A 25,589-nucleotide genomic window follows, 5' to 3' on the forward strand; every position below is an offset into this window, starting at 1 on the left:
ACACACTGAGTAGGAACAGCATAGGCAGCACCAGTGCAACATGCCCTCACAGAGAATACCCGCATAACAGGTGGCTTCATGCAACCCCTTCCACACACGCCAACACACTGAGCAGGAACAGCATAGGCGGCACTTGGACCACCTTCCCTCCCACATAGAGCAGTATAGGCGACATCAATTGAAGGTTCCCTCACACATAGATCAGATACAGTATTGAAGGGATGTATAAACTTGAGAAGTTATCAACTTGTTATTTTGCCACTTTCACCTTTACCAGCTTTGCAAAGTGCAAGTTGGTGACATTTAAAAAAGAAGGGGGGTTAGAAAGGGATCTTGGGTGGCAACGGCAACATTGCTCTTCGCACCCTGAGCCACAGACGTGAGGTATTTGATGGTTCCATCCCATTGTATGTGGAGGAAGCACACAAAGGTCTATTTTTACTAATCTTTCATACAACGCAGTGCAGCAAGGCAACTTGCTGTGCTGCATTAAGTGAAAGGAAGAGAGCAGAAATGTGCCATATCTTAAAAGATGTAGCACAGTTCGGCACTCTCATGGCACTGGCGCTCTTCAGGCATCCTATTGCCAATGCAAGCACCCATGCACCATGGTACAAGAGTGCCTGAGTAATGGGCAGGTCTGTTTTTGTACAGGAAGGCATACCTTCTTGCGCAAAAACCATCCCTTGAGGAATTTTACACTTCCTATGTGACTGACTGCTGCACAAGCAGTGGGCCCTCTTAAGAGGGCAGCCCCTTAGTGCCACACACTGACACAATCTTCCTCACTCCACTCATAAGGACCCCCCATGGGAGTCCCTCTCTTCCGGCGCTCTCCCCGCATCATCTCTGGCACCTGGGGCGATGGGGCCAGTTACTTATACCTGCCCCACCCAGGTGCTGGCCTCTTTGTTCCCCTGCTGGACACGCTGTCCACAGGTGCCAACCTTGTTGTGCCATGTCTTGTCATGCTCTTGAGTCAGGAGGCAGCATCAGTGATTTCTTGCAGTGAGTCTGGGGCCCATTGGGGAAGTTTCTCTAGCCTCCTGGCTGCACCCTCTAGGGCCAAATGCTCCTGCCTCTAGACATTTTGGGGAACCCCTGGCACAGCGCAATGGGGAGGAACAATATAAGCAGCACATTTTTCTGCCCAGGGCTGTAGCTCTGAAGCAAATGTTTATGCATTTGGTGTCACAAGCCCCCCGCCCCCCACACACTGTAAGACGAGGGTTCAAGCTTCAGCGAAAGGGCAAGTTCATCTTTCTGTGTAAACATGCACTCTTCAGTCAGGTTATAGCACAGTGCTAATGCTTCCAGGCTGTGGTTCGATGCAGAATGTAGCACACATAGAAAGAGGAAGTAACAAGGAGAAGTAAAGATATTTCTCCTCCTTACGCCATACTCTGGGAGGGGTAGCTATTTGATGCAATCCCAGATTTCCAAACATTTGTAAATCTGGCTTGGCATGAAATCCGTGGGTGGAAGCATGGTAATTCCCATGATCCACTCGTAGAATGCCTACCAGAAGGAAATGTAATGCAGTGCATTGTAAGCAACTGGGTTGCATTACATTTCTTTACAAAGGCACATAATCTATTAAGATTTTGCATAGTGGCTGTGCCACAAAGGTTGCACAACCACGAAGCAAAATGTTGGTAAATATAGCTTCAAGTCTGAAAACTTGGGCCCAGATTTTTGAAGCCCTTGGGTTGCCGTTATATCATGCAAGGTGGTGCAAGGCAACACAGGGGCTTCAGTGAGATTTACTAAGCCATGCAAAGCCAGCCTGCGTGGCTCAGCATAGCTTAGTAAATCCAGACTACCACAAAGCAGCGCAAGTCCATGCCCTGCATTACTCTGCGTTAGAAAGGGGAATAATATACCTGACCAAAACAGAGGCGTAATAGGGAGAAATATCTTTATTCCTCCTCGTTATTTCTTCTTTCAATGTGTACTGCATACCACAAGTAGAAAGAGGAAAATGCATCTGAAAATCGTTTTTGTGCAGAATATGTCCCTTTCTGCACAAACAAATCCTACCTGTAACACAGGCATGCTTCCCCCATGGTGTTAAGCGTGCATTTGCGCTAGGTTGCAGTGTGTGCGCCAGAGCAGAGAGAGAGCAGGAATGTGCCATAGATTAGTAAATTTGACACATTCCTGCTCTCACCATTTGATGCAGTGAAGTAAGTTGTGTTGCTGCGCTTTGTTGCGCCAAAATTAGTAAATTTGCGCCTTGGTGTTGTGCACCACTCAGTACCGACCACAAACCTCATAGTGTCTATACCTGACACGTGTATGGATCTACACGCTCGCTTGCAAGGCACTACGGCTTTCAGCCACGTGACAGGGACATCCTGGATTGCTTGTTCTTTTTTATTTACGGATGGATGAGACCCTACGCACGGAAGATAGGACTTGTGAATATACTCTGATAAGCTACAATGAGACCTTTTCAATGTATTTTGTAAACAGACAGATCGATTCACGAATCCAGCAGCATTCTCTTCCACCCGAAGCAATGTCATTATTTAAAGATTAAGAAAGTTTCCTGAACTAAATGCTTTGGGCCTGATTCACAGAACTAACTTACTACAAAATCCTAAACTTACTACTATTTTGGTATTCACAGAATGCAGTTACTCATTTTGGTATTCCCAGAATGCACTTACTCATCAATGAGTAAGTGTCTTCTGTGAATACCAAAATGAGTAAGTTACTCAAAATGAGTAAGTTACTCATTTGGTATTCACAGAATGCACTCACTCATCAATGAGTAAGTGCCTTCTGTGAATACCAAAATGAGTAAGTGCCTTCTGTGAATACCAAAATGAGTAAGTGCATTCTGTGAATACCAAAATAGTAGTAAGTTTAGGATTTTAGTTTAGGATTTTACTTCTGTGAATCTGGCCGGTTGACTGTAAAGCGCATAGGTGTTGAACGATCTGAAAGATAAATGATCAAAAGATGCACAGGGGCATCACAAAGGCCCCCACAGACACTGCAGTGCAGGAGGGGGCGAGGTCCAGAGGGCCCCCCTCAGCACCGTACATGACCTGAGAGCTCCGGAGTAAGTCCGGTGGGGGCCCCTCCATGCACTTTGCAGGGGGCCCCTGAGGTTTCGTTACGCCTTAAGCACACTGCTGCATAAACAATGACTACCAAGGATTCCCAGGCTGGTAATGGGAATTCATCTCAGGATGCAAGTCTAGAAACAAAAACACCAATGCTGGAAAACAAAGGCGGGTTTCCTTGAATGCAATTAATGGCAAAAATAAATAGTTTTGTCTAGTCCTCTTCTATTCACTTGATTGTTATGTTACAGACTAGTTGCTTACCAGAAAGGCTGCAATGGCTCCTCCAGTGACAAACCCCGCCAGCACATCTGACCAGTGGTTCCGGTACTCGGCCACCCGTACAACCCCAACCAGGAACGCTGGGCATAAAAGCGCCAGGCAGATAGAAGGCTTTGCAAGACGAGAGCCTTTAATTTTAAAGACCAGGGTTATGTACATCTGTAGAGAAAGAGAAGACATCAAAGTTACAGTCTAGTGAGGGTCCTGCTCTGGAGAGGTAACAGGAACACCCCAGCAGTAATTCTGCCATCTAAGGAGCACGCATTGACACGTTCTCGTTGCTGGCTTAGGTTTTCTGTCCATGGAGTAAGCAATTAGGCAAGCATCTGGTGTCATTAGTGGTGCACTTTTTGACACTTGACCTCTGTTAGCGTAATGATCTATGTGAAGAATTTAAATCATAATATTAAATCTGATAATAATTGTGATAGGAATGATTTTAATCGTAATAACAGTGTGACATTACTATTATTATTATTTTAAGTATCATCATTATTATTGTTAGTTTTTGTTGTGTAGTCTTTTAGTTATACTATTATTTACATAACAATAACGATAATAATAATATTATTGTTAATGATTAGAATACCAGTAATCGTAATGCAACAGGATGCAAGCTAATGACTAAATAACAAGGGACGGAAACATGTGTAACGTGAATGTACTGGATGCAGACTCTATTCTCAATGACTCACAGAGGAGGAAGAGACTGCTCTCTACAACACCTTGGGCTACTCCACCACAGCTGTTGCATGTGTCATGAAGCACAGGAGCAACTGAACATTTTAAGCACACTTGCATTTGTGTATCTACATGTATATTAACTTGGATGCCATTTGACAAGTCTTCACGAAATTTACAAAACTAGTTTGTCATTCACATCAGCTGCTGTCTTGAAAGTTTTGGGGTGATTTGCCAAGCAGGGGCCAAGAAAAAGGGGGCATTCCAAAACATGTTTTCCTCATGCAATTTACCCTAGGGATTTTGAACACGACTACAGCCTGAACCGCTAATCAGAATTATGCCAAATTTGGCAGAGCTAGATCTTTGTCCAGAAAGAGTGCCTTTTGTAATTTGGTGTATATTTGTTCAGTAGTTATGGAGTTATTAAAGAAACACGATTTATAGCTATCTAGGGACGCCAATCCTCCACAGATCCAACAGTTCTCATGGTGTGATCTGATTAGCTGGCAACACTTCAACCAGGAAGTGTTGGCAGCCACCTTGGGGCACGGACTCCCAAGAAAAAAGCTTTTTTTAAAGAAGGGTGCAGGGTAGGAATACCCTTACCCCTTAGGCCTGGTGGCCTAGTCCCATAGGGTTCAACATTTTTTTGAATTGTTTGCAGCAAAATAATGGAGGTTCAGTGAATCTGCTGCAAAATTTAAAAAATAAACAAGCGTGGTCTCCAGAGTTGTTTTCAAATTTGCCCCACGGGGGGGCCAGGTACCAGGGGGTATAGCATTTTATTAAATACGGGAGAGGGACAAATGTGGCCCCCTGCCCAGGCAGGTCACAGCCCCAGTAACTGCCACCTCCTGGGGCCCACACAATATTAAACAATGGGAGTGGGGCTGATTTTTGCCCTAGGGACCCAATCCCTCAGCCAATTTCAGGCCCGGGAGTTCATTCTAAGAAAATGAGGAAGAGGGCCACGTGCCCCCTCTCCCCAGGCCGCCTTCTTTTTTGGGGACCCCATCTCCGGGTGCCAGCTTTGCATTGGAAAGGAGGAGACTGCGCTGCCCCCCTTCCAGAGCCAATTATGGCCCTAGGGACCCAATCCCCCCAGGGCAGAGCTCCTGCTTTGTCCTGCGGCATCCATCCTGTCACTTAGTGGTTTTCCTGCCTGCGCTAGTTTAAAGCTACCGCCAAGTGAGAGCACACATGAAATCCGCTCCTAGGGGACGGGAGCAGGAATAATGCTCCCACCCACAGGGAATGGATTTTATATGTTTCCTTTCCCGCTGTGAAGCGGGCAGGAAAACAAATGAAAACATTGCTCCCACATGCAGGGAGCACCATTATTGGCTGCTACCTGCATGTGGGAGCATTGCTGGATACGGATGGAGGCGGGGAGCCGGCTGGGACTGCGTGGGTATTGGGGATCCCCCCCAGGGCCCCCAACAAAAGACAATGGGTGCCCTAGGTGGGCCCAGGGCACCCACCATTGACTAGCCAGGCCCCAGGGTATAGGGTCTCCGGGCCTGAAGTTGGACAGAGGAGCAGGACCAAGCCGGCCCCTCAACCTTTTAGTAATTAGCAATGCCCCAGGGTTTGGGGTCCCTGGAACTGAAATTGGTCCCCTGCCATTTTAGTAATTGGCTGGATCCCAGGGATGGGGTCCCTGGGGCTGATATTGGCCCAAGGAGGGGGGGCTGCATGCTCCCCTCCAAAATTCCAAATCTAGAGAGCCCTGGGGGATGGGATCCCCGGTGCCAAATTAGCTTGAGGTCAGAGGCCACATGCCCCACTCCTCCTCATTTTCAGGGAGATGGGATCCCCTGTACAAAATTGGCCCTGGTATGGGAGCTGTGTGCACCCTCCCTATTTACGATATAGAGGTGCCCTGGGGGTTGGGGTCCCTGGGGCCATAATTGGCCAAGGTATGGGGGCTTCGTGCCCCCCTTGCAGGTTGCCTGCATGTGGGAGTTGGCCCCAGGGCCTGGAAGCAGGTCAGGCACTGCTGCTGACCCCCTCGCCAAGTACGGCCAAAGACTGTGTACGGCACAGGGTTAGGTACCTGCGGGGGTTGGCCGCAGGGCCTGGCTTCAGGCCAGGCCCTGCGGCTGACCTCACACCATGCATGGCCGAAGCCCATATGCGGTGTGGGGTTGGGTGCCTATGGGGGTTGGCCACAGGGCTGGCTGTGCACGGCAGAGGTTGGATTAATGTAGGGTAATTAAATATTACTTAACGTTAAAAAAAATAGGGACATTATAGTTAGGAAACAATTGCATTCAATGATATAAACTACGTATTTAGTGGTGCAGTTAATATTTGATTTGATAGCAAAACTTTCCCCTCTTGGACCAGTGAAATGTGTTGTACAGTGTTTAGCCCACCAGCAACTGGTACAGAATCCACATTTATAAAATCCCAGACTGTGTTGTGTCATCCAAGTCGTGGGGTAAGTACTCCGAGGTACAGTAGGGCTTAATCTAGTCCTAAGTGTGTTGCCCTTCCTAAATGCAATCTGGGGCTTGTCAGAAATGAAGTCTTTAATAGTTCTCTCAGATTTCAAAAGTCCCCAATGTTTGGTCACGCTTTTGCGTAACGTACCATGGAGGGAATTGAAATCAGTGATTAGTCTCAAAGTGTCTTTTCGTGGTGGTCTTTATGTTTGTGGATGCAATAAATCAGGTCTGTTAATTTTCTTAACTCTTTTCTCTGCTTTGTGAATTACACTTTTGGGATAGCCTCTTGTAGTAAATCTGTCCTTCATACGGTCAAGACATTTTTTGAACTCCAAGTCCTCAGTGCAATTTCTTCTTGCCCTCAGAAATTCTCCACAGGGTATGGACTTGATCTGGTGTGGAGGATGAGAGCTAGAGGCATGCAAAATCGAATTGCATGCAGTGAACTTCATAAAAAGCATGCTTTGTAATGTGTCATTGGAGACATAAAGTTCAACATCAAGAAACCTGATGTGTGTTCTGCTGTATTCCATTGTGAACCTAATCTCCCCTGGAAGCTTCGATTTGCTCTGACACACTTACATTTGGTGTGATTAATATTTCTGCACATTTATATACGAAATGTTCCATTGTGACCTATTGTTATTTCAGCCCTGAGGATTCGCAAAGGCGATGAAACACCTGTCGGCTGGCTGTTTAACGTATTAAAGGATTCTATTGGACTACTCTCACATCGGAAATTCCCATTTCTTACTGTTACTTTGCTTCAATTGCTCATGTTACATGACTGTTTTCAATTTTTGTACTAATATTTAGTGTGTGCACAGGGTACTCCTGTTATGCATTTATTGGTAGTTTTCTCTACTAATTTTTGAGTGGTTTCAAGGGTTTTCCACTCACTCAGTTGCACCACCACTATATAACATGCTTACTATTGATGCGTACACCGAAGGCAGTGCACCCTTTGCTTTTCTGACATTCCAAACCTTTCAGTTTCTGATTTCATAGAACATGTCATGCGTGATGTAATATGTGAGGTCATAAGCAATGCATGGCGGAGGCTATAGTTAGCGCTGCAAACTATAACTGCAGAATTTCTGTGTTTTGTTAGTTCAAAACACTGATATTGTCAATGACATACTCAAATAACAATGACATTACTTTAGCCTTTAGTTTTTTCATTGAATTTCAAATATTTTTGTCAAACAAAAACAGATCTTTTTATCACGTATAATTTTAACGTTACTTTCACTGCTGTTTGTTTCAATGAATTTCTAGTTTTTTTTTAACGTAAAGTAATATTTTATTACCATAAGTAAAGCCAACTCCCCACCCGCAGGCAGTCAACTCAAAGCTGTGCATGGCCTTTTGTCATGTGTGGCCTGTGTCCGACACCCCACAGGAAGCCACCCGGAAGCAGCCAACCCCACTCCCCGCACGGCCTTTGGTTATGTGTGCCATAGGGTTAGCCACAAGGCCTGTCTTGCAACCAGGACCCGTTTCCAACTTCCCAGAGGCAGCTAATCCCACGCTGTGCGCAGGCCCCTTCCCTAAGCCTTGTCAGGCCCTGGTGACTCCATGCCCTGGGGACATATTTTTTTTAACGGAGAGGAGGGCCAGGCAGCCCTTAGGCCCAAGTCGGTTCCCCGCATGCTCCTTGAGCCGGCAGTACTCCCACAGGGAAGGAACAGGTATATATGCTACTCCCTCCGGTCAGGAGCAATCTGTTCTGTTTCTCTGCCCACATCAGTGAAAATTCTTTGGGCCCTGGGGGATGGGGGGTCCCTGAGGCTAAATTTGGCTCGGGGAGTGGGTCCGGCATGGACCCATCCCATAATAATTAAATTAGGCCATGGTATGGGGTCCTCAAGGCCGAAAATGGCTCGGGGAGGGCGGTCGGCAAGCCCCTCCCCTTTTTAAATACATTGGGTCCCGGGGGATGGGGTACCAGGCCCAAATACAGCTAGGGAGGGGGTGATGCGTGCCCCCTTCCCCTAAATAACTAAATTAGGCCCTGGGGATTGGGTCCCCGAGGCTTAAAATGGCACATTGAGGGGGGTTGCTAACCCACCTCCACTTAATTAAAGAATACAGATCCAGGCTGCCATTTTGTTTTGTTTTTCCCATCAGAAAATTGCCTTTTTTCAATTTGGGTCATCCCAGGGGGCCTGGGGGCAAAGTATCCCTACCCTGCCCCTTATATCATTTTTGATTTAATTCAGGGTAGGGGACTAAGACTCCGAGTCCTGTAATGACTGTCAGAAACATTTTTCTCATGTTGCTGGCAGCCAATCAGAGCACTCACTCTAACAGCAGTCTACCGGAGCACGATGGCCCAAGGAAAAAAAAGCTCCCTGGGCCAATCAGAACTTTCTGTTTTTACACTGGTGCTCCCGCTAGACCCTTGCGAGCTTCTCTTGGCCCCAACCATCCAGAGATAGAAATATTTTTTAACCTCAATTGCTCAAAAACTACTGAATAAATTTACACCAAATGACAAAAAGCACGCTTTCCGAACTAAGATGTAGGTTCCTGCCAAATTTGGTGTAATTTAATTCAGCAGTTTTTGCGATGACACTGTCTAAATAATTCTATGGAAAATTAATGGGAATTTCATGTTATGGGACTGCCCCTTTTTCTTGGCCCCCACTTGACATATCACTACGAAACTTCCCATGCACAAACTAGGCAAAAAAACTATTTTCTGGAAAATGTACTGAAGATTCGTCAACCAGCACCAAAGTTATTAGCAAATCAAAAAAGGAATTTCCTATGGAAAAACTGACCTATTTATAACTACCCAGGGGCGGAGTACCGGGAAGTTACCTGGGGCGATACCGGCGCAGCGGAAGGCGCTGCTTGTCCTGCAGTAAACTCCACAAAGGCAGCAGGCAACTCACGGGTGTTCTGTCTTCCCCCCTCCCGCAGCCAAGACCTTTGCGGCCGCAGTGCGGAGGAGGGGACTACACCCCCCACAACCCTCAGCGGCGGCAGCGGAAGCCGCGCACAGACATCGGCGCCCGGAGGCGCATAAAGCCCCACCTCCACCTCTGCAGAGCGGGCGGAGTACCGGGAAGTTACCTGGGGCGATACCGGCGCAGCGGAAGGCGCTGCTTGTCCTGCAGTAAACTCCACAAAGGCAGCAGGCAGCTCACGGGTGTTCTGTCTTCCCCCTCCCGCCGCCGCAGCCAAGACCTTTGCGGCCGCAGTGCGGAGGAGGGGACTACACCCCCCACAACCCTCAGCGGCGGCAGCGGAAGCCGCGCACAGACATCGGCGCCCGGAGGCGCATAAAGCCCCACCTCCACCTCCGCGTCGCGGGACGCGCGCGGGCATCGCCGGGCTGAGCCCGGGCAGAGGGCGGGCCGTCTGTGGCCGTCCGGGGTCGACCAGGGACGGGACGGGCCACCCCCCTTGGCTTCATTTGTGAGTACCAGCCCATTTCAGCACGGGTCAGTAGCAGTTTGCTTTAACAATTGTTTGTGACTTTTTAACTGTCTGTGGCTTCTGAGATACCCCCAACATGTCTATTCAATCTACCCTACCGGATAACTACCTGTTCAAAGTAGTCACTAGAATCAATAGCGATAGAAGGAGATCGCTAGGTAAGGGTAATTTACCTGACTCCCCTTTGGCCTCACCTCTGGACCCCAATAATGAGGATATTAATAACACCAATAACATTAATATGACAGCTGAGACTGACAACACATGTATTAATGTTGAATCCACTGATGCCGAGGCCCCTGATGATCTTACTGTAGTGGAAGATTTATCGAACCCACCAGAGACTCATGAAGGCACTCCTCAACAATCCACTAGGGCCACAAGATTTATGAGAGCATGTACGAAACCTGCTCCTAAACGGGGAAGTCATTCGGCCAGGAAAAAAAAGGACATCACACATAAGGAGAATATTGGTGATAAAGGGGCCCCATCTAAGGACAACTGTGTTTTCATCAATGCTAACCAATTTGATTTGTTAGTGAGCACTATTGGTGACAAATTGAAGTTGGTTGTGGAGCCTCTGTTATCTAAAATTGAAGACTTGTCGGCTGAAGTAATGAGACTGGGAGCTGTGGTGGATCAGCATGTAGCTACATTGGATAAATCCTTACTAACCGTAAAAGATGCTACATGCTCTCAACCTGCACCTAAACAAGATAAGGGAAGGCTTTGTCACGTTAATAATGCCCCCTCTGGCACTAATGTAGGAAAACAACCACCACAGGCGACACCTGTATTGACCTGCCGGAAACCCCCACTAGTACGTGATACGGGTCGACCCACGCCGGTACCGGTGGTTGCGCCAGCAGCCATAGTGCCTGTAGGTGTAAATTCTGATGCAAGAACATTACCAGCACCAAATAGAGGCAGGATTATACCGGCGCCAGCTGTGTCAGCCACGCCAGCTGCCATAGGGGGCACCGATGGGGTACCTGTAAGGATAAGTAAACGACCAGTTGACCTTCCCCCTGAGTGTGTACCCTATGTTGTGGTCCTAACTAACGTCCCGGCTCTAACCCAGGCCCCATATACCCAGGAATCCGGAGATTCTTTAAAAAACAAAACGGTCTCATGGTTAAATCGACATTGCGGTTATCCAGTTGGCTACTCTGATCAAATTATATCTATCAGAAGGGTTAACAGGATTGGCAATACTCGGAAGACCTGCGGGGGTGATTGTGTGATCATTAACTTCAAACACCCGCAACATGTTGAGACGGTCTTGCTTAGAGCTGCTGCATTAACGCAGTCAGAGACTGATGTCGTCGCAAGACCATTGGGCTATTTTTATAACCATCTTAACAGTTTGCCTTCTGCTAACTGTAGGGAGGGGGCTTTCAATTCAAATTTTTTATCTATTGGAAATAGACCTTTGTTGCCCACCTTCAGTCCTGGTCTTACCGGTGGCAGACCCATCTTGCCCATGCCCATGCTGAACCATGTCCCCGGTGGGAATAGTTTTGTAACACATACCCCCAATTTTGTACCCACTTGTGATAGCATTTTTTCGCCTGTTAATGGGATGGTCTATCAAGTCCCAGTCCAGAACAGGTACCAGTCCCTGAGTTTCTTGGACCAAAACGACTGACATCAGATGGGACCTGGGCCTGGAAGGGATGTTACATTGAGTATTAACAAACAAACCATAAGTGAGGCAAAAGAGGATTTAACCTCTGTCACTATAGTCAATCCCGAAAGTGGGTCAGCAGTTCAACGTGCTAATGAGATTACCGAGGATACTGTGAATGTTATTGGGAGTGACATAGGTACTTACATAGATGGGCCAATATCCAAACAAAGTAAGATGAGTAACTGTACCAACAATACTGTTGATATTGCCAACAACTATCACTGTATGGGGATTTATCTGGCAAGTTGGAACATTGCCGGATGGGCATCCAAGGCACTTAAATTAGAATGGGAGGACACTATAAGGTCATATGATATTCTATGCCTGCAAGAGACGTGGTGTGTAGACAAACCTAGCATGGAAGGGTATACATGCTATAGTTTAGATGCATCTGAATCTAGTCATCGAAGGGCCAAGGGAGGTCTTCTTATCCTTATCTCAGTAGCTATTAAGTTGACTATCATCAAACATCTGTTAGTTGAACCTCACTCGCAAATTCTGTGGCTACGTTTACCGGATGGTACGAATGTGCTCCTAATTAATTTTTATAATAATAATTTACTAATTCTCGGCACAAAGCGATAGATGAATTATCCAGTGCCTTAATGAAGCTGGTAAGCAAAGCAACATGCAATTTTACTTTCGTTTGGGTGGGGGATTTTAATTTACAACTATGTAGTTTATCTTCCACTAGGGCCTGTGGGATCCTAACGAACAATGGGGAGAATATGTACCACTTCCCGCACAATGCCAATGGAGAGGCCATAAATAACACCATGGTCTCGTATGATCTAGAGCTACTGAGTACTGCCCAGGAAGAAGGAGAGGGTTCAATCCCCACCTTCACTGGAAGGAATGTGAGCTCCATCATTGATCATATTATGGTCTCATCTAACTTGGTATCCCACTGCATAATTAAAGTGAGAGATACATCTTCCCTGAGCGACCATAATTGTATTAGCTTGCAAATAACCACATGGATGATCAGAGCTGAGTCACCCACTAGAGTATTGGTAAATATAGAGCCACACAGGCCTAATGGGGTTAGGCTAAGATGGAAAGGTGAAAAATCAGACACAGTGGTACCTTTAATCATAAATAAGTGTAAGATGGACATTGATATTATTCTATCTTTAGGATGTCCGTCTTATCAGGTTATGACTCACTTCCTTCAAATTAACAATACTATTAATAACATCTTTACGGGGAAAAAGGTAGATAAAGGAGGGAAAGGGATTGGATGATTTGACCATGCCTGTACGTCCCTGCTCTCCCAACTTAAACAAGCTTTGGCCATTACCCCAAGGGATAAGGATAGAGTCAAACTGTTAAGATTTGAGTATAAACAGGCACTGTCTAAAAGAAAGAGGGAACTACAGCAGGAGGGCTGGGAGCATCTTACTCAGGCAGCAGAAACTGCTGACAGTCGTCTGTTTTGGTCCACTGTTAACTCCCCTTTCCTTCAGGACGATAAAACCCCACATCTTTCATCTAATGTTGGGAGCGAAGACTGGATGAATCACTTCTCCGCAATTTTCGCAGATAATAATATGATGCCCCCTGAAAACAGGACGTGGCCTGTAGTGCCTTTAGATATTTCATTGGGAGAGGTGGAGAATGGAATCAAAAATAGCAAGGGCGGTAAGGCCCAGGGGCCAGATGGTGTCCCGATTGATGTTTACAGGGCCCAGCCGCAGCTTTGGGGACCAATACTCACTTTGGCACTCAACACTGCTGTAACCACCATGATTCCACCAACATGGTGCGACTCCATCATAGTCCCAATCTATAAAAAAGGGGATAAAGCCCTGGCAAGTAATTACTGGCCCATCAGCCTGCTTGACTCGTCTCTTAAAATCATGAGCAGAGTTCTGCTTCTCAGACTAGAGGAGTGGGCTGATGAGAATGGAATTCTTGCAAATTCCCAATATGGATTTAGGAAGGGAAGAGGGACCCTTGATCAATGCCTGAATTTAGAGCTGCTGATAGGCAAGTACACCAGAGCCAAACACGGTAACATCTATCTCTGTTTTGCTGACCTTAGCAGTGCTTTTGATTTAGTTAATCACTCACTTCTTTGGTCAGTTCTGCTTGGCATGGGTGCCCCAAAAGAAATTATCTTTTTTCTTGCCAGACTCTATAGCAAGCTGAAAACTTGTGTCCGATATGGTGCCAGTGGTGAATGCACTAGAAATTTTAATGTAAAACGGGGAATTAGGCAGGGTTGTGTTCTTGCGCCCCTTTTATTCACCCTTTTTATAAATGGGGTTGAAGCCGCCCTGAAAACTGTCAAAGCCGATGCCCCACAGGTTGCAGGGGATAGTGTACCAGTTCTGCTATATGCAGACGACGCGGTGCTCCTGTCACGGACACCCGTTGGTCTGCAACGCTTAATGGACAAATTTACTGAATTCATCGGGAGCAGGAGACTGTTGATCAACAAGAATAAAACTCACACGATGATATGTGGAAACAAGGTGGGCAGAAACCACTCCTTCTTTATAGAAGGGGTTAAAGTGCATAACGTGAATAGTTTTTGTTACCTGGGGGTAACTATTACCAGCGATGGCAGGTGGGGGTATGAATTAATGAATGTTAGAACTAAGATGAGCAAAAGCTCATATGGTATTTTTAAATTTGCATCTAAGCTGGGGGACAGACGTATCAAGGATATGCTGGAAATCTACAAGGCACGCAGTGTATCCATTGCCCTTTACGGGGCGGGGCTTTGGGGTTACTGCAAAACTGACTGTCTACAGGTTGAAGAAAATAATTTTCTGAAGAAATTATTGTGCCTCCCTAAGTCCGCCCCAACAGAGCTGATTCATAGAGAGGCGGGGGTTTTCCACCTGACTGAGCTCGCCTCACTTAGGCCACTATTGCTTTACCGTGCAATTTGGCTAAAGGAAGAAACTGAGTTCAATCAACGTATAATCAGGGATTGCCTTGCATTAGACAACTGTATGCAGATACCGTGGCTCAAATATGTTGTAGATTGTTATAAAAGTATCTTTGATATCAATTTGTTGTCAGAAAACTGTACCCCTAGAGGCCTTGTGAAAAAAGAATTAAAACATATCTTTTTGTTACATAAAGCCCAAAAACGTTCAACAATAACCAATTCCCTCGCTACTGTTAAAATTTACAATAAATATATTGTTGCTGAGGGATTTCAATGTTATTTGAATGTTGTAACTAGGCCAACGCATAGGTTTGTACTAACCAGACTAAGAGTTGGCATTGCTCATGTATTAGTGGCCTTCCCTCACTCTAAAAAGCCCCCTGTGGGCCCATGCCCATGTGATGGACATTCAAATCAAAGCACTATGCACGTTATGCTTTTTTGTCCCTTATTTCAGAATGTTAGGATTTCCTTTTTAAAACCATTATTTCTCAAGTATGGAGTTTTAAATGTGGAGGATGCTATGTGTCTGTTATATAACTTGGACCACCCCGACGTATTTTTTTATACTGCCAGTTTTATATGTAAATCGATGGCTTTTAGGAAAAGTATGAGTTTTTAATCATGTCTGTATTTTAATTCTGTTGCTTGTGTGCTATGCTTTTGTGGTCATTTTTTCATGTACCGAATAAAGCTTCATGAACTGAACTGAACTACCCAGTGGCGACTGTCACTAGGTGATTTATAGATAGATAGATAGATAGATAATGTTTGCTCAATGTGTTTAAATCTGACTAGATAGATACACAAGTGTACACACAAACATATCAAGGTAAATTTAACGATATTAGTATACATATTCCATTCTGACCATTGCCACGTCTAGTTATGTTAGATTACAGTATAAAAAAGAAAGACAATTTTTGTTTAGCTGATACCTTTGCTGCCATTTGACAAATTTGTACAAAACTTTCAACAAAAAAGTTCATCCACATTGGCTCCTTAAAGGAACGTTTTGTACTGATCCATTAAGTGAGACAAATAGTGTGATTTCCAATGTTAATTCCTATAGGAAACTTTTCTCTTCAATACAGAAAAAATGACTGAGCAGAATTACACCAAATTTGGCAAAAAGTTAGAACTTTACTCAGAAAGAAGCTGAAGACGTGGCCCTTCATATAAACAGATTGGGACTACACACCTACAAAGAGGGCTGGCTTTAGCACTGATGGCGCCCAGTTCAACATTTTTGGGCAAGCCTCCAATGACCTCCTTCTCCACAGATTCCCTCACTACCACCATCCACCAGTGCCCCTCATCTCTCTATAGCCCCTTTCTCACATACATTTCATTTTTAAAGTGCTAGTTGGGACTGGCTTTACTAATAAGAATGTATTTCTATGCAAACTAAACCTTTTAAGCAACATTAAGAATAGATAAGGAAAGTTTAGGGAAAAAACAACATCCTAACTTATACTATGCAGTTTACATGCAGCTCCTTGATGACAGTTTATAGGTCACGGTGCTATATTAGGATTGTAACTTAAGAACTGCAAGCAACTAAAGAATTTCTGTGAAAAAAGCGGTAACACACTGAGCTCACCACACACAACTCAGGTACGTGATCTGCCTAGTACCTATTCTTCCTCCCCTACATTGGAAGGAGTCAAACTGCGACTAGACAAAACTCTGATCCCTCTCCAGTATGAACATTAATCATCAGTGTTATCTTAACATTTTAATTGTGGCCTGAAATCTTCTGGAAGCACAAGAATTTCGGCAGAAGGTGCATGTAAACCCATATGTTATTTTTAAACACAAACGCCCTTCAAGGTCAGCGCCAGGTGTGGCTGCACTGCCCTTTAGTCAGCCCTGCCTACACACCTTGTCCAAGCACCTGAATACCTTCTTGGGTGATGAGTGTGCTAAACAAAACAGTATAACATAAAGGGAACATTTCATGATTGGCAGTGAATTTGTTCAGGTATGTTTGAGAAATTAACGTTTATAGGGTAGGGTGGCCACACCCTCACGAACATGAGTGTAGGACCCAAAGAGACCCTCTATTAAGTTAGATAAAAATCAATTATTATTTCTGGTCGCTAGTACCGCAGTGCCCAGGAAGGACACACCTGTAGTGCGACAGTACTGTTAGCGTGGTACTAACACTCTATTAACCCCTTTACTGCTAAGGCATTACTCTTCTTTGTCATTTACTTTCCATTGAAATCAATGGAAAGTCCATGACGAGTTACCCTTGTCATTAGCGGCGCAGAGGTTAAAGAAAATTACAATGGTCTGGTCATAGACTAGGCCCTGCGGTCACTCGCCATTGTGCAGGCCGTTGGCAGTGTGCAGTGGAGGTTGGCCGTCTGCAGTGGGTTGTGCACAGGGTCAACCCAGCTCTGCACACTGCTGAAGTCTGTGCGGAGTAGGGGTTGGACACCCGTGAAGGGTTAGGCAGAACAGGGGCTTGTGGGGGTTGAGGCCAGGGCCCAGACCAACCACCCCATCATTTATGTCATCAATGATGTATGTAAGCAGCGCAAGGCCAGGGCTCAAGTTATAGTTATAACCTGCGAAATTCAGTGTTTTTTCATTTTTTAAACATTAGTTCTGATCTCATTTCAACATCTAACTATAACATCACTTTACCTTTTAACTTTTTCAATGAATTTTTGGGGCTCTTTTTAACATAGGCCAAGACCTTAATACCATATCTAACTATAACTTCACAATACACTTTAAAATTGCCCTTTGCATGGGGCACCACGAGTTTATCTGTGTCACAGTGTGTGCCCTGCCCCTAAAATTAAGTTTTAACCACATGCGTGCGAGCGGAATTCCGCTCGCACGCTCAGATTTTCTAAAACCCATTATTCATGACGAGCTGGGCTCGGCATCAGCGTGCGAGGAGGCTACGCCATGACGAGCCCAGCTCGTCATCAGCCCCGAAGGGGTTAAAGACATCACTGAGGAAAAAGTGACCTCTCCCAGCCTGTAGAAGAGACTGGACCTCACACTAAAAAGCGGCCACTCTCTGCTACACATAGGAAGGTACGCTGTCTGATAGGAATGATCACTCTGTGCTCCATAGAGGATGGGATTACTCTCAGGACATAGAGGAGGGGCATGCCTCTTCTCTAACATAAGAGGAAGGTACATCTCTCAACCATAGAGGATGAGTTTTTCTAAACCAGCAAAGGAGGCAAGCACTAGCAAATCCAATAAGTCTCGCCTATGCAAGAGCAACTGGCTTTTGCCAATGTGTTTTAGCCATGTTGTAAACCAGTGTGGCTGCTGTTCAGCATGGCTAAAGGTTGGTGGCGTAGAGGAGAGTCACGTGGCGTGTTGTACAGTGGAATGGCGAAGAGTAGAGTGGAGTGTTGTAGAGAGGAGTGGCAAAGAGTGTCATGTATTGGAATGGCATATTGTGGAGTCGCCTAGAGTTGCATACACTGGAGTGGCATAGAGTAGAGTGGACTAGTGTAGAGTGCCTTGGCGTAGAGTGTTGTAGAGTATAGTGGCATAGAGTGCAGTGGCAATGAGTGCAGTATAATTGAATTCAGCAGCATACAATACAGCGTTGTAGGTTGCAGTGGTGTAGATTAGAGTGGTGCATAGTATAGTGCAGTGGTGCACAGTGGAGTGGCCCAGAGTAAAGTAGCGTGGAGTAGAGTGGCATAGAGTGCAGTGGTGTAGAGTAGAGTGGCGCAGAGTGGTGCAGAGTGGAGTGGCATAGAGTTGAATGATGCAAAGGGCAGTGGCACAGAGTAGAGTCGAGTGGCATAGAGTGTAGTGGCATAGAGTGGTGCAGAGTAGAGTAGCATAGAGTGGTGCAGAGTATAGTGCCATAGGAGGCAGTGGCATAGAGTTTAGTGACGAAGAGTGAAGTAGTGCAGAGTGGAGTAGTACAGATTAGAGTGGGATAGAGTTCAGTGGTGGCGAGTGCAGTGTTGCAGAGTAGAGTGTAAGAGTGCAGTCGAGTAGATTGGCATAGTGAGCAATGGCATAGAGTACAGTGATGCAGAGTAGAGTGCTGGGGCATAGAGTGCAGTTGTGTATAGTGCATTGGTGTAGAGTGCACTGGTTTAGAGTAGAGTGATGTAGAGTGCAGTGGCATAGAGCGGAGCGGCACAGAGTGGAGTAGAGTGACGTCACATAAATCCTCTCACTTTGAAGTCGAAGAAAAGTAAACAAGCGTCCTCGGAAGACAGCGCCTGACATTTGACCTCGCTCTTTGAATGCACAGCAAATGTGACAAGATAAGAACTAGATTTAAAGGCCTGTTTACAGAAAGGGAGATCGAAGAAGAATGCTGTAAACATGGTTTGGGCAACGGGATGGACGAACTGAACCTGAAGAGTCTAAAGCAAATAAAGCGACCAAATAGAAAGCCAGAAAATGTGAATTACAAACCACAAAGAAAATGGTAATCAACAGACTGAATGCATTGCAAGTTCATCTTTCTGAAAGTCTCCAAGATGTCTTTAGCAAATCAGAAAGCTACATTTTCTAGTAGGATGCGACCTAAAAAGGGCCTCTATTTGCCTACAGAGGAGGAATGGCCTACCTTGCACTATAGAAGCATTCTCTGTCCCTATGGTGAGGATGGGACCAGGACACTGCATCATATTAATGAAAGTGACCTACCTCTGTACAAAAAAGAAGGGTGTCCTCGTTCTAGCCTACAGAGGAGGAAAGGACTACTCTCTGTTAATAGAGAAGGTGGTGACCACTCTCTGATCCGTAGAAGAGTTAGCCCGGACACAGTGCTGGAGGAGGACGGGTCCTCTCCCTGCCCTACAGAGATAGGACCTCCTCTCTACACTCTACCTGTAGAAAGTCCATGTTTTCTCTCACTCTGTGTGAAAACGATCTCACTCTGCCACTAGAGAAAGAAGGGGCTACTCCTTTACACTCTGCTAGAGGAAGGGGCCTAATCTCGGTCCACAGTGGAGGAAACTACTCCTCTCTCTTCCTAAAGAATGGGATGACTTCTCTCTCTGGCTATAGGGCTGTCTTTAGAGTTGAAATCTAAACTGGTAATGAAAGGAAGGCCACCCTCAGAAGAACCTCCCTTTTCCACAAATGAGGCTGGAGTTTAACAACTTGTGACAGTACGTTCCTCAGAGCCCCTGTAAGCTAAGAGATGGTCCTAGGACTGGTACACAGTGCTCACCACGGTGTAGATGGCAGAGTAGGCACTGAGAGCTGCGTCCTTGGATGGGAAGGCCTTGCGAGCGGCAGTCACAAGCATGGGGTTCCCAGAGCAAGCCCGCTTGTCCGCCACATATTGAGTCGATGATAGGCATCCAAGGGCTGTGTAGTTGGGTCGGCACACTGTGAGAAAGTGAGGTGTCTGGTTTCCCGTGACCACCTGGCCAGCATTGGCGAAGATCGTAGTGGTGAAGAGGCCAAAGGAGTACACACCTGTGGGAGGTAGAAAGAGCTCAGTTATGGAGTTTGTAACCTTTGGGAGACAGCAAGTCACACAGTAGGGGGTAGCAATGTGCATTAATAGGGCTGTGGCTGTATGTGGGTCCTAGTACTGCAACAGCAAGCATTATGCTCAATTTGGAGAGTTCCTCAAATAAAGACCAGACAAGAGCTGACCGAATTCTACAGATAAAGAGCCAAAGGTCAGACCCCAGTGTCACCCGGGCACAGGTAGCGCTCCACAATCTTGTTGCTGTAATTCAGGATGCGCGCCATGTAAATAATAATTATGATCCTATGACCTGTTGCCTCATTGTTATGATTTGCTGACTTGTTTGCCTGGGATCTGCTCGGATTTTTCCTCCGGCAAGAGTATATTTGCTTGGCAGATAAAAGTTCAGGTCAACTCTTTTGTTTGAACCCAAGAAGTCGATGCGCCTGAAGTCACTATATTGTATAAGTTAACAGCTGTATACACCTGACAAGGCCATGATGTCTTCCATTTTGCATCGTGGTCTTGGGTGTTCTTCAGTTGATAGGGTGTTGGCTGCAAGTAGGCCTACCTTGGTTATGTTGGTTGATACTGCCTCAGGGTCAGAGACATGCTCTAAACATGGTGCAGTAACTGGTAGGTCTCTGAAGCATGAGGCATTGCAGAAAGTGTGAAAACAGATGGAGTCCCAGATGAAGGTAGCTACCCTTTTTACAAGTGGTATATTTGAAATACTCTTTAAACCACTGTGATTAAGAGGAGTCCTCTGGTATGGCCAAAGGAGCAACCCATAGAGCGTACAACCATATGAAAATGTTAATTAATTATACTTTGGTGGAAGTGGATTAACTACTTAATTGTTGGCTACTACTTTCAGTAGTATCTGTGGCTATAGAAAAGTGGTAGGGCGGGGGGGATCTTGGGGTGGGTTTTAAAAATAAAATACAATAAAAAGACAACTGCAGCTCTGCTCGCGCCAGCCTCGTTGCTCCTCTTGTCACAGAAGTGGATGGGCTTCACTCCATAGGCTCCCCACCCAATCCGATTGCTGCTCTCATGATATACCTAGCATGAGAGCAGCGCCTGAATTGGCCTGATCGGGCTGTTTTAACACTTGCTCAGACACAGGAAGTCTGCAGCTTTTCTCCAACGGGCCTATACAACACAGCTGGGTTGGAGAAACCTATTTGCGCATGTCTGTTTGGCCAGCCTAAGACCACCGGCCAAACTGACATGCACACTTATAAGTGCCTACCACTCCTTCCTACTGCTCATGTGACACTAGTCAGCATGGTCCTGCCCCGCCCTAACCTAGGCTCAGCAAGCAATAAGGTAAGAAAAAGAAAATGATAATAAAATGGTTTTATTATCATTTTATTTTTCAGTGGGGCGATGCTCCTCCGCCATAGCGGACGAGCCGCCCCTGGCTGCTATCTGATCTATATTTGCATCTTTTTGAAATGTTGGAGGCAGGGGAAGATGCTATTGGAGAGCGAAATACTACATAAAATTCTAGCTGCCTAACTTAGAATACTGCGGATGTTATTTTCCTTTGGGTTCTGAGTGACACCATAGGTGCATCGAGCTTAACTCCTGTTGTCTATGTGATGTCATGCCCACTTGTCCTTACCCAGGAAGCGCACGATACGCCTCAGTAGTGGGTTGAAGTAGCAGCAGTCCCCGGAGATGATGGTCTTTTCCTCCCGCCAGTTGGACTGCAGGAAGAAGGCAGTCAGCTCCCCTGCGAGGATCTGTGACATGGGAGAAGAAGACAGCGTGCTTTTGAGAGAGCTCCTTAAAAAAATATACAAGCCACTTACAAAACGCTACTGGTAATAAATGACACTACGACGTAACATGTCACTATAGAACAGCAAAATAGAAAGTGACTTAGAAATGCCCTTGAAGTCAGTCAGCAATCAGGGCGTCATTGCCGGTGTTTAGTTCGGCCACTCTAGGCACCTACCTTACTGTCCCAGAGTAAGGGGCCATGAGTTGGCATTCTGCTGCCACAAATACCCTCAAAAGTGGCCTTGATAGAGTGAGCACCCAAAAGACATACTGTCAGGTAGCACAGGGATGTGATAATTGTTGCTGCGAGTTGGCGGCAATTGCAAAATTTATTGGAAGCAAATTTAGTTCAGATATGTGCAACTTCTAAGTGAAAAGCTCGACATCTTTAAGTTATAAGTTTTGTTTATTGGGATGTTTTGTTTTGCTTTTATTCTTGGTGCATCTCGCGCTTCAGCGCATCCTATTTGCATATCTGGCTTGTTTAACCTGTGCATCTCTACTTCCTCACCAGGCCTCAGTTTAGTATATTTCTAAGAATATTGTGAACAGTCGGCAGTGGACTCAAACTGTTCTCATCAGAGCAGAGCACAGTTTCCTCTCTTGTGTAGGCAAAGCCTCAGGGGGAAGAGATGGGGACGGTGTTTTGGGTGTTACAACCCCCCAAATACACTCATTTTAATAGCTGGGCACAGGTGCTTTCAGTCAGGTATGGTGATGTGTCTTTCAGATTTCACCAGTAATTTTGGCATAGACTGACAAAAACGCACACTCTCTCCCTCTCTCTGTATTGAAAGTCTAAAAAATATTTGACAGTTTACAAAATATTGTGTTTTCCCTCACTTAGTACCCCTACTAAGTGAGGGGTCCCTTAAGCCCCTCTGCCCTGCTAGTCGTATAGTGCATTTTAACATTATATGTCTGCATGATTGTTGGAAAACCCGAAGCTCACCCCTCCCCCGCCAGTCTTACTGACCATGCTAAGCCGCTGTGTGAAGGGGGTGTCACAGTTCCTCTTCAACTTCGATGAAACAGAGGCCTCTGTCCAGAGATTCTAAAGTCCTCAATATGGCTATGTAAATTATAATGGAGAAAGATCTACTTTAGTATAACAACATATTTTCCAACAGCCGCAAGAGGGCAGGGGCGGTCCGTAGTACTCCTCTTTTAGCACCGCACAGATTTTCAGGGCATGCCTTATTATGGTCCGGCTTGACAGAGCGGCTAATTTTGTAAGCATCACTAGAGAGGACTTTTGGCTCCACCCACGTTGGGAGTCAGGAGTACATGTTTTGATTGGGCAGAAGGTGTGTGCTTCCACAAAAACGTGCCTGCCCTTCAAACAGCAGTGATCATTTTGTTTATTTATCCAGTTGTCTAAGCTTTAACTTTCAGGGGCATATACATGACATTGGAATTTCATTAAAGTGTCTTAGATAAATGCACACGTTATGTTGTTTTTCTCTGGCAGCAGCACACATTGGAGTTATTAACGTACATGAAATTTTAGGTTTGGTTTGACAGTTCAACTGTCACTTGACCTTTTAACTTCCACCGATATTATTCTACAGTTATTTGCTTCCACACAAATGCATATCTTTTCCCATGCTATTTACTTTAATGCTTCACATTATCAATCCATCAATTAGAAAGTGTTGGGCCCAAAATCAGTAAGGCTACGCCTATTTAACATACAAGCAACTTCACACGTCCCAAAACTGATACCAATTCAATCTCGCACCATGATCACACAAATCAATTAATATGATCATATATTTTTTTTTCATCTGTTATTTCATATCTATTTGCCAAAATCTCCACATTTCATTTATTCATCTATTAAAACATAAATTTTTCTCAAACTTTTACACAATATAGAGTAACAAGAATATTTTTGCAGTAGATGACATTCTTTGGAACAAAACACAAAACATTAAACAATACATTAATATATAAACCTGATACATCCATCTTCATCGCTCCGGTTCTGTAATTTGTAAAAATACTATTTCATTTTATCATGCTAAACACAGCCCTTTAAGCTGGCATTTCAACACCCTGCGAGAAATAGATGTTTTAATAGATGAATAATGAAATCTGGACATTTTGAAAAATAGATATGAAATAACAGATGAAAAAGAAAAATATATGATCATATCAATTGATTTATGTGATCATGGTATCACACTATCAATCAGCATTCCTTTAAAGCCAGTGCTATCTGCATTGCCAATGTTAATGGTTTTTAGATTCCATGTCATGTCACTACTGTGGGTCAGGTCATTGCTTTATTGCTCATGGGCATAAGTAATCCTGCTGACAGGTAACCATTTTTCTGTCAGCTTCTTATTTTGAAACATGCAAAAGGTGAAGCAAGGGATGCCTGAAAATAGTCTAACCACTGCCAATCACTCAGGGTATCATTCCAACCCATCTTTCTTTCTTTTGGTCTTTTTCCAGGTATTCACTCTGCATCAGTGGTAGAAGTGGGTGGGGATGGAAGGGCACGGCATGCCCCTACTTCTAAAAATTATTTCAGTCCGTTCCCCTACTTCTTTCTTTCAAAATATAGTCCTGGGAGGGCAAACAATAACTTTTTTATTCAGCTTTCATAGGCTGCTCGCACTTCTCTGTTGAACTCCAGAGGCTGCAGCAGCCCCTCCCTGAGCTCGCACAGACTGTGGGCAGGCCCATTGTCATTCCGATTGAGGCAGATTATCCCCTTTCGAATGACAATGCGCCTGCCGCCTGCCTTTATCATATCAAGTGCCAGTGAGATCGGAGTTGGTGATTATCACCATCGCTGCTTATGGTTTTCCCCTCCTGTGCTGGGTCCCGAGTTATTCCATTGTTCATTACGAGCTCAGCTTGTCATGAGCACAGCTCAACCGTGCCTCATGACGAGCTGAGCTCGTCATGAGCATCGAAGGGGTTAAAGACGAGCTTTCCCCAGACAGACCTGTGTGGAATTTGACACCTTGTGTAATTTGTCAATGTTGTACCCAGAGTGAACTGGGCAGGAGCAGTGACTGGACAGAAGAGACGACAGGAAAGGAGAGGTACTAGGGCAGGAGAGGTGACCGGGCAGGAGAAGTGACAGGGCAGGAGAAGTGACAGGCAGGAGAAGTGACGGGCAGGCGAAATGACGGGCAGGAGAAGTGATGTGTCAGGAGCAATGACGGGACAGGAGAGGTGACAGGAAAGGAGAGGTGATGGGACAGGAGAAGTGATGGGGCATGAGAAGTGAAGGGGCAGGAGCGGTGATTAGGCAGGAACAGCAACCGGCAGGAGCAGTGAACAGATAGGGGCAGTGAACGGATTAGAGCAGTGAACAGGGCAGAAGAAGTGATGGCACAGGAGAAGTGATGCGGCTGGAGCGGTGATCAAGCAGGAGTGCTGACAGGACAGGAGCAGTGAACGGGCAGGAGGGGAGACAGGCAGGAAAAGTGACGGGGTAGGAAATGTGATGAGGCAGGAAAAGTGACGAGCCACGAGCAGTGACGGGGCAGGAGAGGCAAAATGAAAGGAGAGGTGACTGGGCAGGAGAAGTGACGGGGCAGGAGAGATGACAGGGCAGGAGAGGTGATGGGGCAGGGAAGGTGACGGGCAGGAGAGGTGACTGGGCAGGAGAGGTGACAGGGCAGGAGAGATGACGGGGCAGGAGAGGTGACGGGGCATGAGCTAGAGCGGTAACCGGGCGGGAGCGGTGAAAGGACAGGAGCGATGAAAGGACAGGAGCGGTGAACGTGACAGGAGCAGTGAACGGGGCAGGAGCAGTGAACGGGGCAGGAGCAGTGATGGGGCAGGGGCAGTGACGGGCAGGAGAAGTGACGGGGCA

General features: G+C 45.8%; 1 protein-coding gene across 3 annotated transcripts in view; it reads right to left on the reverse strand.

The window, feature by feature from the left end:
* Positions 1-25,589, reverse strand: part of PLPPR2 (phospholipid phosphatase related 2) — a 152,958-nt gene that overhangs the window by 56,261 nt on the left and 71,108 nt on the right. For all 3 annotated transcript variants that reach the window (XM_086936448.1, XM_086936447.1, XM_086936449.1), the window contains 3 exons: positions 21,591-21,711; positions 19,712-19,962; positions 3,339-3,515 (listed from right to left, as the gene is read on the reverse strand). In XM_086936448.1, coding sequence (XP_086792574.1) covers positions 3,339-3,515; positions 19,712-19,962; positions 21,591-21,711 — 549 coding nt within the window. The remainder of the gene's footprint in view (positions 1-3,338; positions 3,516-19,711; positions 19,963-21,590; positions 21,712-25,589) is intronic.

This window comes from Lissotriton vulgaris, chromosome 1_1 (genome assembly GCF_964263255.1).
Source record: "Lissotriton vulgaris chromosome 1_1, aLisVul1.2, whole genome shotgun sequence".
Classification (NCBI taxonomy): domain Eukaryota; kingdom Metazoa; phylum Chordata; class Amphibia; order Caudata; family Salamandridae; genus Lissotriton; species Lissotriton vulgaris.